Source organism: Corythoichthys intestinalis, chromosome 2, assembly GCF_030265065.1.
Source record: "Corythoichthys intestinalis isolate RoL2023-P3 chromosome 2, ASM3026506v1, whole genome shotgun sequence".
NCBI lineage: Eukaryota > Metazoa > Chordata > Actinopteri > Syngnathiformes > Syngnathidae > Corythoichthys > Corythoichthys intestinalis.
This window is the reverse complement of record NC_080396.1, coordinates 62,872,563-62,887,205: the sequence shown is the minus strand read 5'-3', so window position 1 is coordinate 62,887,205 and position 14,643 is coordinate 62,872,563. Positions and strand designations below refer to the sequence as shown.

General features: G+C 37.9%; 1 protein-coding gene across 8 annotated transcripts in view; it reads left to right on the top strand.

Moving 5' to 3' along the window:
• Positions 1-11,747, top strand: part of cacna1db (calcium channel, voltage-dependent, L type, alpha 1D subunit, b) — a 138,018-nt gene extending 126,271 nt beyond the window's left edge. For 7 of the 8 annotated variants that reach the window (XM_057819588.1, XM_057819570.1, XM_057819580.1 and 4 more), the window contains 4 exons: positions 182-294; positions 377-511; positions 597-782; positions 5,535-11,746. In XM_057819588.1, the coding sequence (XP_057675571.1) occupies positions 182-294; positions 377-511; positions 597-782; positions 5,535-5,816 (716 nt within the window). In that variant the 3' untranslated portion in view covers positions 5,817-11,746. Of the gene's footprint in view, positions 1-181; positions 295-376; positions 512-596; positions 783-5,534 lie in introns of all 8 variants that reach the window. The other variant, XM_057819532.1, reaches the window with a different exon arrangement.
• The last annotated feature ends 2,896 nt before the right edge of the window (positions 11,748-14,643 follow it).

Here is a 14,643-nt window from a genome sequence, read left to right as displayed (position 1 = left end):
TTGCTTCATATAGCTCCAATACATTGGTTTTTGATATTGGACCTCAACACATGGAACAACAATCTGAGTATTGTGTCTATATGCACACGAACAAAGTTTACTGCGTAAACTATTTTAAAGACAATATAACAGGCTAATCTACTGGTATACAGCATGTATTTGTTCCCTTGTGTCCACACAGCCCTCAACAGACCAACCTTCAGTTTTGAGTGTCTTCGCAGAAGAAATAGTCAGGAGGAAGCTCCGCCTTCTCCTTCTTGCACAGCTCTGCCACTGCACCTGTTGCAGCAACAGGTCCAAGTGTTACCCAAATGCATTCATTCGAATTTTCGATTCATCGAGTCTTTTTGACATTTTTGTGTCCCTTTACCATCAGGTCATGGCGGTGGCTGGTCTAGATGCCAGTAAACTTCAGCGTCTGTCCCCCACGCGGTCTGTGCATTCCTGGGCCACACCCCCTGCGTCCCCTCTAGCCTACGATTCGTCACCCTGCTACACCCCGCTCATACAGGTGTGCATTAAACACTGAGGATATTTTACACCCCAACTTAGTCATACTCTCTACATGTGTTTATACTGTATGTGTGTGCCTGCAGGTGGACTGGAGAAGTTCAGGAAGTGTTGGCAACATCCCAGCTTCGGTAAAGAGGAGTTCATGGTACACTGATGGACGAGACAGCACCGCCCATGGTGAACACTCCCACTCACGACTCCAGCTTCCTGCTAAGAGTTGCTCACGTTTCCTGAAGAAGGGAGGCAGTGCCAACAGTCTAGTAGAGGCTGTGAGTATTTTCATCTATCACTAGCACAGGGCTGATGTTAGCGCTAGGACTGGGTATCGTTTGGGTTATATGAGACACCGGTTACTCAGTACTTTATAAAACAGTTACAGTCCTTAAACGGTTCGGAAACCAATACTTCCACCTAAAAGAAAAAAAAAAAAACAACTTGCAATTGTTGAGCTGAATTGCTGTAATGTTGCAGCTTGTTAAACTAAAGGAAGCTTATGGAAGGATTCGTGTCTGTGTGCAACACAGCTGGTCATTAAGGTGGTTTCGAGGCCATGTTTCGCAACTATTCAATTCTTGTGAACTTCTTTGCTTTTGTTGCGGAAGTACCTCTACTTACGAAATTAATTGGTCCTGGAAGTAAGTCTCGAAACCTAAAAATTCCATAAGTAGAGACACGTTTTCCATGTAAATGCCCTAATCTGTTCTAAGCACGACTTAAACACATTAAATTTTATAATCAGGATGAAACCAGAATAAAACAAAACAGCCAAACACATTTGAATCATTCCATATACCTAAAGTAACCTGTAATTAAATAGATAATAGAATACCCACCTACCCTAGTTGAAACGTCATCAACAATTGGCCAATCGGAGAGGCAGAATACTGTAGTAATATGTATTTTTCGGACTATAAGTTGCAGGTTTTTTTTTTTTTTTTTTTAAATAACTTGGCTTGGGGTGCGACTTATACTCTGGAATTGTTTGAGTTGCGTGGGCAAGAGGGGATCCCAGAGCAGACACACAGGGGTGAGATGAGTAATCGTTTATTGGCGATCACGAGAATGTGGGTGGGGTGGATGACTTGGCTCGGGGTAGTTGAGCTGGCGTAAGACGAGGAGGCTCGGAAGGAAGGCAGGCGTGGAATCCGACGAGGGGCGCGCAGAAAACAGGACCTGGGACGAGAGCAAGGTAGTCGTAAGCCAGTGAGCAAAGATATCATATAGGAATGCGAGATACAACTGACGTAGGAAACAGACGAGTTTATTGGGGGACGAGGTAGAGCGTCTGCTGGACTTTTATGGCTGGTTGATGTTAACTGCTCTCAGCTGTGGCCGCTCCACCCGTCTGACCTGTAATCAGCTAAAAACATACACACCTGCCAAAGGTGGGTTCAGGCCTCAGGAGGGAGGGGCGGAGGCCCTAACAGGAGTGGCTTATGTGTGAAATTATTAACACATTATTATATCATTTCACATGTTATTTTGGTGTTTTGGAGTGACACTGATGGTTTGGTAAACTTGTTAGCATGTTCTTTATGCTATAGTTATCTGAATAACTCTTAATAGCTATGTTACGTTAACATAGCGGCCACGTTCGCATTTTGTTGTTCATGTATCATGTAACATTATCAAACTGTACACTTATTCAGCATGTTGTTCTCTATCGTATTTTTATTTTAAATTGCCTTTCAAGATGACATATCTGTTATATGTGTTGGATTTTATCAAGTAAATTTCCCCCAAAAATGCGATTTATACCCCGGTGCAATTTAGATATGTTTTTTGCCTCTTCGTTGGGCATTTTATGGCTGGTGCGACTTATACCCAGGTGCGACTTATAGTCCGAAAAATACGGTATAACCAATAGGCCAACAGGATCTTATGCTGTGACATAGAATAGAATAGAATAGAATAGAATAGAATAGAATAGAATAGAATAGAATAGAATAGAATAGAATAGAATAGACATATGTATAACATAATAAACATATGTATTTGATAAATAAAATAAATAGAAAAATATATGCTCTAGAGAAAGAAGGAAGTACATATGTACCTTTTATAGTACTGTACTGTATTTATGCCTCTCTTATCCTGAAATGTCTTAATTCTGTTTGTAAAGACGTTCGTAAGTAGAGATACTATTGTATTAGTGACTGTTGTTTAGCTACTTGGCGACTTCAAATGGTTGACAACTTACCCCCCCAAAATATGCCTGATAGCCAGTGTCGCTAATAACGGCGTTAAGTATAACGGTGTTACCAACGGCGTTAATTTTTTTCAGTAGTGAGTAATCTAATTAATTACTTTTCTCATCTTGGCAACGTCATTACCGTTACTTAGAATGTAAAGGCGTGCGTTACTATGTTGGTTGAATGAAGCAAGAAAGGTCAGAGACATGGACTCACGGAGACGAGAGAGCAGAGCTGGAATGGGGAGGAGGGAAGGGAGTTGTGACGCCGTTGCAAACGCGAAGCTACATGGCTCCAATAATATCTGACTGTAGCCGATAGCCTACAAACTACGCCCACATGATGCTACGTTAGATATCACATGTATATAGAACTAGATGCGAAATGACAGACACAGCGGCGTTAGCACATGTATAGAGAACTACTTTTATAATCGAAATGATAGACTCGCCAGCAGTGTTAGTAAACAGCTGCCATCTTAAAACAGTAGACTTCTCAGGAAGGCTCTGTTGTACAGAACTATCCTAATGAACATAATTAACTTTTTATTTAAAATACTCCTAAATTGGCAAAATCTTGACGTGAATCTATCTTTAAATGATGAAACAGTTTTAAAACGTTCACATGTCAAAAGTAGACAGAAGGGAACTAATGTAATAACTGGAGCAATTTTTACAAATTTAACGGTTGATTCACAACATTAAATGACTTCCAAACATAGCAAAGGTTACTATGTTTTGTTTTTTTTTTCTTTTTTTTTAATGAAAAAAAACAACAGAAACATGAAACATGAAAGGTAACACTAGTTACTTTGCCAAGTAACTGATTACTCTTACATTCAGGTAACTACTCAGTTACTTTTTGGGAGAAGTAATTTGTAACTGTAATTAACTACTTTTTTAAAGTAAGATTAACAACACTGCTGATAGCCTGGGGCAATATTTTTTTCCTCCTTTTTGATGCACATTCTAACAGGTGAGATATACTGTATATCCTAAGTAATTAATTTTCTGGAAAATACGGTAATTATTTACGCTCACTAATATACTGCGCTGTCCTTGTCATCTGCCAATGTCAGTGAGGGTTATTGACAATTACAATCATTCATCAAAAATTAGGACACCCCATGAAATATTCAGTTCTTTATTAGGAAATGTTCACATATCAATGTCTGATCTTGTTTTTCTTTATCTCTGGAAAAGAAAGTGATTTAATTGCAGGTGAACAACAAAAATGATCAATGTTTTACTCATTAAACCAAATATATCAACAAAAATGCATATTCTAACCGAGGAAAAAGTTAGTACACCCCTACCACCTAATAGCTAGTGTTACCCCCTTTGGCTGAAATAACTTCAGTGAGATGCTTTTTGTAGTATAATAATTTGTAGTATAGTTTTGTAGGATTAAGATCTGGGCTTTGACTCGGCCATTCCAGGACTCTCCATTTCTTCCTTTTCAGCCAGTCCTTGGTGGATTTACTGGTATGTTTTGGGCCATTGTCATGTTGCAAGGTTCAGTTAATTTTTTCACAGATTATCTCACATGTTCCTCAAGCACCCTCTGATACACGATAGAATTCATGGTGGATTCTATGATGTGAGCTGGCCAGGTCCTGCTGCAGCAAAGCATCCCCAAACAACGACAACAACTTCCACCTCCATGCTTCACAGTTGGTATGAGGTTCTTTTCCTGGAATGCTGTATTGGGTTTACGCCAAACATGTCCTCCGTTCTGGTGTTCAAATAATTCCGATTCATCTGTCCCAAGAACATTATTCCACAACTCCTGGTCTTTGTCTACATTCACTCTGGAAAACTATTCCACAAGTCCTGGTCTTTGTCTACATTCACTCTGGAAAACTTCCGTCTGGCCTTCATGTTCTTCTTGGAGGGCAAAGGTTTCATCCCAGCACACCTCCCATGAAGGTTAACTTGTGAAGTCTCTTTCTGATTGTAGAGGTATGCACTATCACATTAACAGTAACAAGAGCCTGCCCTAGGTCCCGTGATGTCATTTTAGGGTTTTTAGAGACTTCTTTCAGCGTCTTTCAGTCTGCTCTCGGGGTGAACTTGCTTGGACGGCCAGAACTGGGCATGTTGGCAGTTGTTTTGATTGCCCACCACTTGTAGACTACTTTCCGGACAGTGGAATGGCAAATTTTATATTCTTTTGAGATCTTTTGAAATCCCTTACCAGTCTCATAAACATCTAAAATCTTTCTGAAGGCCTCAGACAGCTCCTTTGATGTCACCATGGTGTTTTCTCTCACTTCAACAGTCAGAGGCACACCAAACTAAATGTGAGGTTTATATAAGGCAAGCCTCCTTCAAAACACTGGCTAATGATGTTCTAATCATGTGCACCTGATGTGATACACTTGTGTGTGATTTTAGCCATTTTAAGTGGGATTGAATGTGGAGGTGTCCTAATTTATTACTCAACAGAAATTGCATTTATTTAAAATTACATTTCACAGAAAGTTATAAAATAGCTATTTTTCAGTTTAAATTGTTTAGTTCTATTACTTGAATCTTTCAAGATTGTTAAAATTGATATTAAAATCCATACGACCAAATATGTAAATAAACACAGAGGCTTCCATAGGGTGTCCTCATTTTTTCACATGACTGTAAATGTTCTTCCTCTAACAGAACTATTTAACCGCTGTATCCTCTGTTGCAAATTATACAACAGAAAATACAGTGGTGGTTTTATGTAAGTTTCAATTTGAAATCAGATCTTGAAATATAATACTCGTATAATATACAGTATGTATGTAAAAAGATTGCATGACTGAACCGTCTATTTATTTGAACTTTGTTTCAGGCGTTGATATCTGAGGGTCTGGGTAGATATGCCAGGGACCCCAATTTTGTGTCCGCCACCAAACATGAGATTGCAGACGCATGCGACATGACCATTGACGAGATGGAGAGCGCCGCCAGTAATCTGCTGAACGGCAGCCTGGCTGACACTAGCAGGGACGCGGCGGTAAACGCGGATCCTGTTGTGCAAAACATGCGGGACTACAGTGACGAGGAGATGTATGTGGCCATGAAACGAGAGGAGGATCTCACGGATGAGATGATTTGCGTCTCGTCACTATAGCAGCAACCAACTTTGATTTAAAAAAAAAAAATTCTGCTGCTTTTTCCACACTAAAAGAACCGGTGTGCTCCCAACAATACACGACATGCAAAAGAAGTGCCTTGTTTTCTCTTTCTACACGAAAAGAAGACCTCTGATAAAAACAAATATCAATACGAGAACATGGATGTGTATTTGATTAATAATTTCTTCATTAATGGTGACGGTTGAGATCGTCTTGCTCTGTTAAAAGCCATTCCGAATCCTATAAATTCACTTTGACAACAACAAGAGCGGTGATCATTATGGTGATAAAGTGTGTCTGTTGCATAAAACATCATAGATTTGTGTTGTTTAACTGTGGGTCAACTTTAAACTGGATTCCAAATGTTGTCTTGCACATTAACTATATCTGTAATTCAGTGGAATCTCTTAGGTGAAAACCATTTTACCCCATAAAAATAATGATCATACATACATGTGTAAAAAAGATTTGCTGATTTATCATTTATGATACATTCACCCTTAACTTTGATCAGATGTTCGTGTTAATACTTGCATCTTGCATACTCAGCTGTTTTTCCAGTGAAACCTCCAATGTTTTGCAATCGGAATCTTTGATTCCCATGAGAATTATTTTCAGTTTCTAAATAATGCAATTCTTTTACTTGAGAGGTCCCACTTTGTATACTTAGTTTCAGAGTGCAGGGGTCACATCTGATTTCATGTCACTGGCTAGACTTGAAAAGAAAAAACAAAAACAACAACATATCATTATACAATACAGCACAGTCCAGGAATGCTAGTAAATAACTATAAGTGGACATCTTATTAAATAATACGCTTAATTATTTTCTTTTTGTAAAACTGTAAAATAATGGTAATGATTATTTTAAATGTTCTTTTCTCATTTGAAAAACCCCCAAATAAAATTCAATATGAAATTATTGACCCAGGCAAAGTAAAACGGATCAATAACCACTGCAAAATATTTTGATTGAGTGAGGTCACTGTCGGTCAATATTTGAAAACTGCATGAAAAGTGCAATTTGTTGACTGGGTTGACTGAGTTTCATGGTTTCAAAGTTTTTATCATGCAAAAGTCACATCAAGCACAACGGTCTCGCCTAATAAAGATATACCTTACCTCAAAAATTACATTTACAGCAGAGAACTGTTTATGAATTGACAAGTTAAATGTTCAGATACAGTGCCATGAAAAAGTTTTGGTCCCCTTCTCAAATTCTTTGTTTTCCCTCGATTTTTAAAAATCGCCACACAAATGTATCAGACAAAAATTATTTATCTAAACAAGTTTTTTTAATAACGCTTTTACTCATCAAGGGGATACAAAAAAACCTTGAAAGTTACCCAGACTTGTTCACTGATTAATTTTCTGTGACTGATCACATTTTTGGGAAAGCAGAGTTCAATAGCATAGTTCACATTCAAGCCTAATTCTTGTCAAACTGATTTAATCAGGAATCCACTTAAATAAAATTTCCTGAAGATCTAAAAAAAACAACAACAAAAATGTACAGCTAAATGCCACGATCAAAATAAAAAAAAGTTGACATGTAAACCATAGTGGAATCCTTTATCCATTAACGGCTAAAACTTTCTCAAGGAACTTTGCAGAAAATTGTATTTTTTTTTTTTTTACCCACAGGCCAGCAAAACACACACTCAAACAACCTTGGCCTTTTATTTCTGCATGTTTTACGATAAAACCACTCCCATTTACAATTTTGTAACACGATATATTAATGGAATTCTAATAATACAATTAAAGGGCTTCTTGAAATGTGAAACCAAAAACAAAAAATTAACATGTGCACATTCATTCTAAACAACTCAGGATTTCCACTATCTTCAAATATATTTTGATTGTAACATTCCCAAGTTAAAGGGGAAGTTAAGAAATTTTAACATTAGGCTGGCTATGTTTTCAGGATAAAGTTATTAATACTTACCATTGCATGTCAATATTTGTAGGATGAAGTAACAGCAACATTTGTAATCCAACAGCTCTGCAGGGAACAGGCTGTCTAGGCCAGTGTTTTTCAACCGGTGTGCCGCGGCACACTAGTGTGCTGTGAGGGATCGTCAGGTGTGCCACGAGAAATTATCCAATATCGTTTTTTTAATTTTTTTTTTTTTAACGTCGTCGGGAGGAGTGGAGTGGGGTGGAGTTGCAGTAGGAAGGAAGAAGTAGGTAGAAAGTTCTCGGTCATGTGCAGATGAGCGAGGTATTGCTCATGTCACGTTCAAAAACTGCTCAGATTTCTAGCCATCGGTCACCTTGCTGTCCGCGACAATGTGGACCCAAGCACGTCCACTTTACATCATTTGTTTAGACTCAAGTGTAGATATACACGAATGTGTCCTTTCCATTGTATCCATATATGATGACCGTCAATCCTCCCGCTGTGTTTTATTCCAACACACTGTCGAGGACAGCAATGTGATGGCTAGAAATTCGAGCAGTGTTTTGAACGCGACACGAGCAGCTATACAACAACACCATGGTGCCAAGCAAGCTTAAACATCATCTCCAAACAAAACACCCGTCGCATCAAACTATGGACTATTTTGTTCGCCTTCATGAAAACACAGAGAAACGGGCAACTTTTTGGAGGAAAAACTACAAAGGTAAATGAGAAAAGAAAACTACAAAGGTAAATGAGAAAGCCCTCAAAACCAGTTCGCTTGTTGCTGAACTTGTTGCTAAATACAAAAAGTCCCACACTGTGGCAGAGACATTAATACTACCTGTCTGCAAAGCCATTGTCAGCGAGTCGCTCGACCCTGATGCGGTTAAAGACATAAGCGGAGTTTAAGGGGGGGCAGGCCCTAATGGCTGAAAATTGTCATTGCATGTAATTGACTTTCCTCTATATATATATATATAAGTTGTAAAGCATTAAAGGAAACAACAAAAATTAGTAAACGAACAAAAAAGATATTTTTATAATGGGTCAAAATAATTTTTTGAACAGATCATGTGACTATCACCTTAAACGGTCATTTGCTTTGCATATTATTTAAAAACGAAAAAAATTCGGGGAGGGCAATTTTATTTTTCAAATGATTTTTACCTTTGTTTGAAAATATTTTTTTTTTTGATTGAAGCAACTTTTTGGGGGATTTAATGACTTAGACACCAATGTCCTACCCATAATATGGCCCTACATCAAAACGATTGCTAAAATCAAAGAAAACCTTTTTAATTAAAAAATAAATGTGTTCAAATGCAAATATTTGAGTCTCAAATATTTTTTCGCATTCAAAAACTTTTTTTCGATGATTGATTTTTTTTTTTTTTTTTTTGATTGAAGTGATTTTTCGTTTGAAAATGTTTTTTGTTTGAAGCAACTTATTTTTGGATTGAATAATAAAGACACAAATGTCCTAGCCAAAATGTGGCCCAAACGCAAAACATTACTTCAATCAGTTGCTTCAATAAAAAAAAACTGATTTCAATCACCCCCAAAATTCAAAGAAAAATAGCTTTCAAATGCATATTTTTGAGTTTCAAATTCATTTTTACATTGAAACACTTTTTTTTTTTTGATCGAATAATGAAGACACAAATCTATCTCCATATGGCTCCGCCCAGGGGATACAATTTTTGACTGGGGTAACTACATTGGCACGACACCGGCGGGCATACCATATTCAATGGATGACGATCTTGGCGAAAAGTATAGCTGTCCTAAGCGGCCTGATTTAGAATTCCCCTCAAGAATGAGGGGAATAAAAAACGCTCATTTTCAACTTATTATTATAAACATCTTGTAAGTTAATTTTATTGCTGAAACTGCGTTTTGGGGTCATCAACATGTTGTGCCCCCCGGCCCAAAAGTCAAACTCCGCCTATGGTTAAAGACATTGCTGAAGTCCCTTTCTGATAATTTAGAAAAAATTTAGAAAACTGTATTTCTTTGTAAATAGCTCATGTTACGATGTGGGCCAACGCGGCATATAGACAGGAGAGGCTTATGTATGTACAAAATGGTTTTTCCTTTAAAAATGAACTGGGTAATGCTTGTAATCAGGGGCGCCCATTATTCCAGAAATCATGTTAAGTATAAATACTGAGGAATTATTTTTATAATTAAATATACTGTACAGAAAGTAATTTTGGAACATTTTTGGTGTGTGGTGTGCCGCGAGATTTTTATCAATGTAAAAACGTGCCGTGATTTAGAAAAGGTTGAAAAACACTGGTCTAGGCAAGCAAGGTGGAGTGACATCACATCGTTTTCTTCATTGCTGATGTTTTTTGGTGGGAACGAAAGGGACTTCCTGCCCCCAAATAAATCACTGACACACTGTACTTTTTACTCTTTGACCACGACAAGGCTTAGTTTGAACAGTTAGACCAGTTAATATTGTTTTTTATTGGCATGCTTGCAAGCACCATTGCCTAGCCACTCTGAAGCCCTACAACTAACAAACTTCAAGGAATTTGTTGAAACCAAGTCCAACGACTTCAACCCCCTGCTAACACGAAAATTAAGCCCAATGTCAAAAATTCTGAACTTCCCCTTTAGAGTCAATAAAATTCTTTTGCACTTAAATAACTAATACATTTGAAGTGATTGATTAACATATTATGAAGGAAAGACAATCTGTTTTAAAAATATAAGAACATTTTTTAATGAGTTTTTCAACCATCATGTGGCATGTATGCCTAATTTATCTCTTTACTAACCCACTAGAAGTTAAAAAAAAAAAAAAACTCCCAATTGCCTATGTCACAAAATGATTTGCAATCGAGAGCAACCGATAACACCAACAGAAGATTGACTGCAGTTGTTATGGGTGTTACATTTTGTGAGGAAATTGTGTTTTGTGCATTCTTTATTTTTATTTAATTCATGTTTGTAATGTTCTGCTGCTTAACACGTTTGATAATTGTAAGGTAAAGTTCCTGTTTTTTACATAACTGTGGTACAAAATAAAAAACATCAGCCTCTATCAGCACTGTTGCACATAGATTTTCTAACACTGGCGTACAAAATCACCGTTTTATTTGATGCAATTCATTTTCTATTCATTTGAACTCTGGACAGGCTTGTTATTATCCAATGTGGGGAAGGCAGCGTCAAAATAATGTACTAGGGCCCTAAGCAATGGAGAGTTACTGAAGTTCTATTTAAATGTGCCATTAGGATATTAAAGATATTAACCATTTCAGGGACAGTGGTTACTACAGTGGAAGTCTATTCAAAGGTTTATCATTGGCTTAACACATTCACTGTGTAGGGCACAAAGTATGTGTTTTAGTAGTTAGTAAAAGAGAGAAATTGATATTGAAATCATCTATTGACGGCAATAGACTTCCAATGCATCCAGTGATGCATCCAGTGATTATATCGATTTATTTTTCGAAGTTTTATTTTCTTCTTCTTTTTTTTTTTGTTTGTTACTGATGGCTCTTTTATTTGCGTTTTTACTTACTACTATTAAAATAATATATTATTTTCCCAAAGTGGATCCTTCAACTAATTTATTCATTTTATTGAAATTGTTGATATATTTTTTTCCCCATTACCTATTACAAAGTAGTTTCAGACCCCTGCCCTATATGCATGTAATAAAAAACATTTACTGCAAAAACAAAAACTCAACATTTGTGCGTGAATGTATTAATGAGAAACTTCCATGATAAGGTTGCTTTAATGAAATTGAATTAACACCTGCAGAGCCAACCTAAAACACTTCAGTTACAAAAAGTTCATTGCATCAGGGAGGACTAGTGAACTATTTTTTAGCCTGTCCTGTCAAGCTGTTTAGACATGGAGAAAAGTTATCTGGGGGGCTTTATCGACTGAAGAGTTTTAATGAGCCACATGGGAGTATGGTGTACTGTTGTAGTTGTTTATTCAGACGAAGAAGTGGACAGGGTCAAAAAGATAAATATTTGATACCGGTGGTCGGCAACCTTTTCTAACAAAGCCGCCAATTGGATCTACTTCCCCCAAAAATATAACCATAATGACACACAAAATATATACAGTATACAGTATTATAATTAACATAGTCAGAGTTTGACTTTTGGGGGGGGGTCAAAACATGTTGATGACCCCAAAACGCGGTGTCAGCAATAAAATTAACTTACAAGATATATGCTCACTTAGTAGCGTAGCCCATGCTCGTAAATACAGGACTCCTGGCTGTGTGTGTGGGTGTGCGTGCGTGTGTGAGCGCGCACGTATTTCTGTGGAGAAGTAGACACCGATTTTTGCATTCCACGGAGATATCCAGTTTAATGCCAAGGTTTTCCAGTCACTCACACCCTTGCGAAACGAATCCTCACAGTGGTGACTGGTGAGTACTGGTGTCAACAATAATCGATGCGGCGATGCATCCCGATGCGGGCCATGGACGATGCCATTCGATGCGGGCAACAAGCCGAATCGATTCAGCACATATTAAAATATATAAGTCCGTTCAAAAATTTTCCGGTGATGCAATGGATTTGGTTTCCCCATTTGTATTATTATTCTCATGTTTACCTGTAGAGGGAGCTACTGTACAAGCAATGCAGGGGGGACGAGGAACCCAAATCTGCTTCCTCACGGGAGTAACATCACAGACATGCGCAATTGCGCAGTGGCAATCGAGAAAGCAGAGAGATAAGACATAACAGCAATGGCTGAAGCGGAGAAAGAGGGAGCGCGAAAGATTATTGACGCACCAAAGACATTGAAAGCAGGCATATGGAGACATTTTGGCTTCTATGAGGTTGGTGGGAAACTTGACCAAACTTATGCGGTGTGTAAAAAATGAAAGGCTGGTACTGTGTGTAAAAAAAAAAAAAAGAAAAGCCCTGGTCTCATTCAAAGCACTAATTAAATGCTGTGATGTTTTTATTTTTATTTTTATATATATTACTATTTTCATTTGACTACAACCAGAATGACACAAGAGCCTATAAGAAGTTGTTTAATGTCTGACCGCTTGTGTTGCCTCATGATTCACGAAAAATATGCTTTGCTTTAGCATTTTAATGCATCCCAGGCTTTAATGCATCGTGATGCATTGCCAAATCGAACCGAATCGAGGCCATCTGAATCGAATCGAATCGAATCGAATCGTGGCCCTCCAAATCGTAATCGAATCGAATCGTGAGGGCAGTGCCGATGCACACCTCTACCGGTGAGTACAAAATTTTTCAACGTCCATGGATTTCAATACCAATCCTGATAGGGATAGGGATGTACATTTTTATAATAAAAATGTGTTGGTTAAAAATATGAAATAAAATATAAAATAATTTCTGCAATGATTCAGAGCATTACGCTTTTCACGTATTTAGAAATTTAAAACGGCAATGTCCATCTCACATGACAGATCATGCACAATACCAGCGATCTACCTACCAAAACTTAGACCTCCCTCTCCAGTAGTGGTACCTTTCGTCCATGAAATTGTTACTTAGTACACACAAGAACACCCTCGCTGTTCTGGTAAGCCTAATATTGTACAGAACAGTCTAGCAAATTCCGAAACATAAGCAACGTAGGCCGCGGGGAACTTGTCGTATTTTACACCATTGCACACGAGCGCAGTCAACAAAATTAGGGCCCTTAAAACTTTAGAGCAGCCACTTTTACATTCAAAACAATAAAATAAAAGCAGTGTGAAAAATACACAAATGTAAAAAACTAAATATTAATTAGTTAACAATAACCGACAATTGTCATATAGCAGAATTCTATTATATGTTTCATGAAATAATTGCAGAATGGATTAAAAAAAAAAAAATAACCATTAAAAATATAATCTGAACAATTTACAATAATTATACTGAATAAATACAACACAGACATGGGGAAAAAGCAGTAAAGAATTTGAATTGCTTTCACTTTATAGCTAAAAAATTAAGGACGATTTTAACATTTAAAAAATCATTTCATGTAAACATTACTATTGCAGTGTTAAAACTGGGTTGAAGTTCTTCATAGTGTAGTGCAAAGCTTACATACTCTATACAGTTGTGACTAAAGATGCACCGATACCGATACTAATATCGGCAGGGGGCACCGCTCCGGCCCGAAATGGTGGTATCGGTATCGGCGAGTACCAACAAAGACGGCGCCGATACCATTTACCGGTCCATTATTATAACATTTGACCACAGCCTTTTTCTCCTCCTGGCGCTCACTACACTCTGTCTCTGTGTTGTGTGATGACATGTGAACACCAAGCAGCTATCGCTATTGGCCTGCTCCAGACCAATGAGAGCGGGCCAATAGCCACTCCTGACCAATCAAAAGGGGGGGTTTTCATATGGACGAAAAACAAACCAGGAAATATGGCGGCGCCGCGGCGTCGGGAAATATTTCCAAATAGAAATCCCGTCGATTAAAATCAATGGCTGCATGCAAGATTTGCGGCCTGAAAGCTTGGAGATGTGGAGTTAAATCGGCCAGTTTCAATACCTCGAACTTGATAAAACATTTGAAGACGAAACGTGAACGAACACAACGAGTTTGAGCCTGCAAGAGCAGGACTGCTATCCAGAGGAAGAAGGCCGCTGGACCGGAGCAACAATCTCTGGTCAGTTCACTTCGTCTACTTTACTTTTATTGTCTTTTACTGAAAGAAATGCCGCAGTAATTTGGGAAGTGTTTCCAAAGTATTGTTGCCACCTTTCAGAAATAGAAATAAGGGACTCCCACCTCCCGAAAAAAAGGAGAGACGGGATGCTGTTGTCAATTATTATTACTTATAATTGTTAGCGTCCGCAAATGCGGAAACAAGGTTGAACCTCGAAGCAGACAACAAGCAGGGGATACATAAAAGGGTTTAATGATTGCAAACAAAAAATAACACG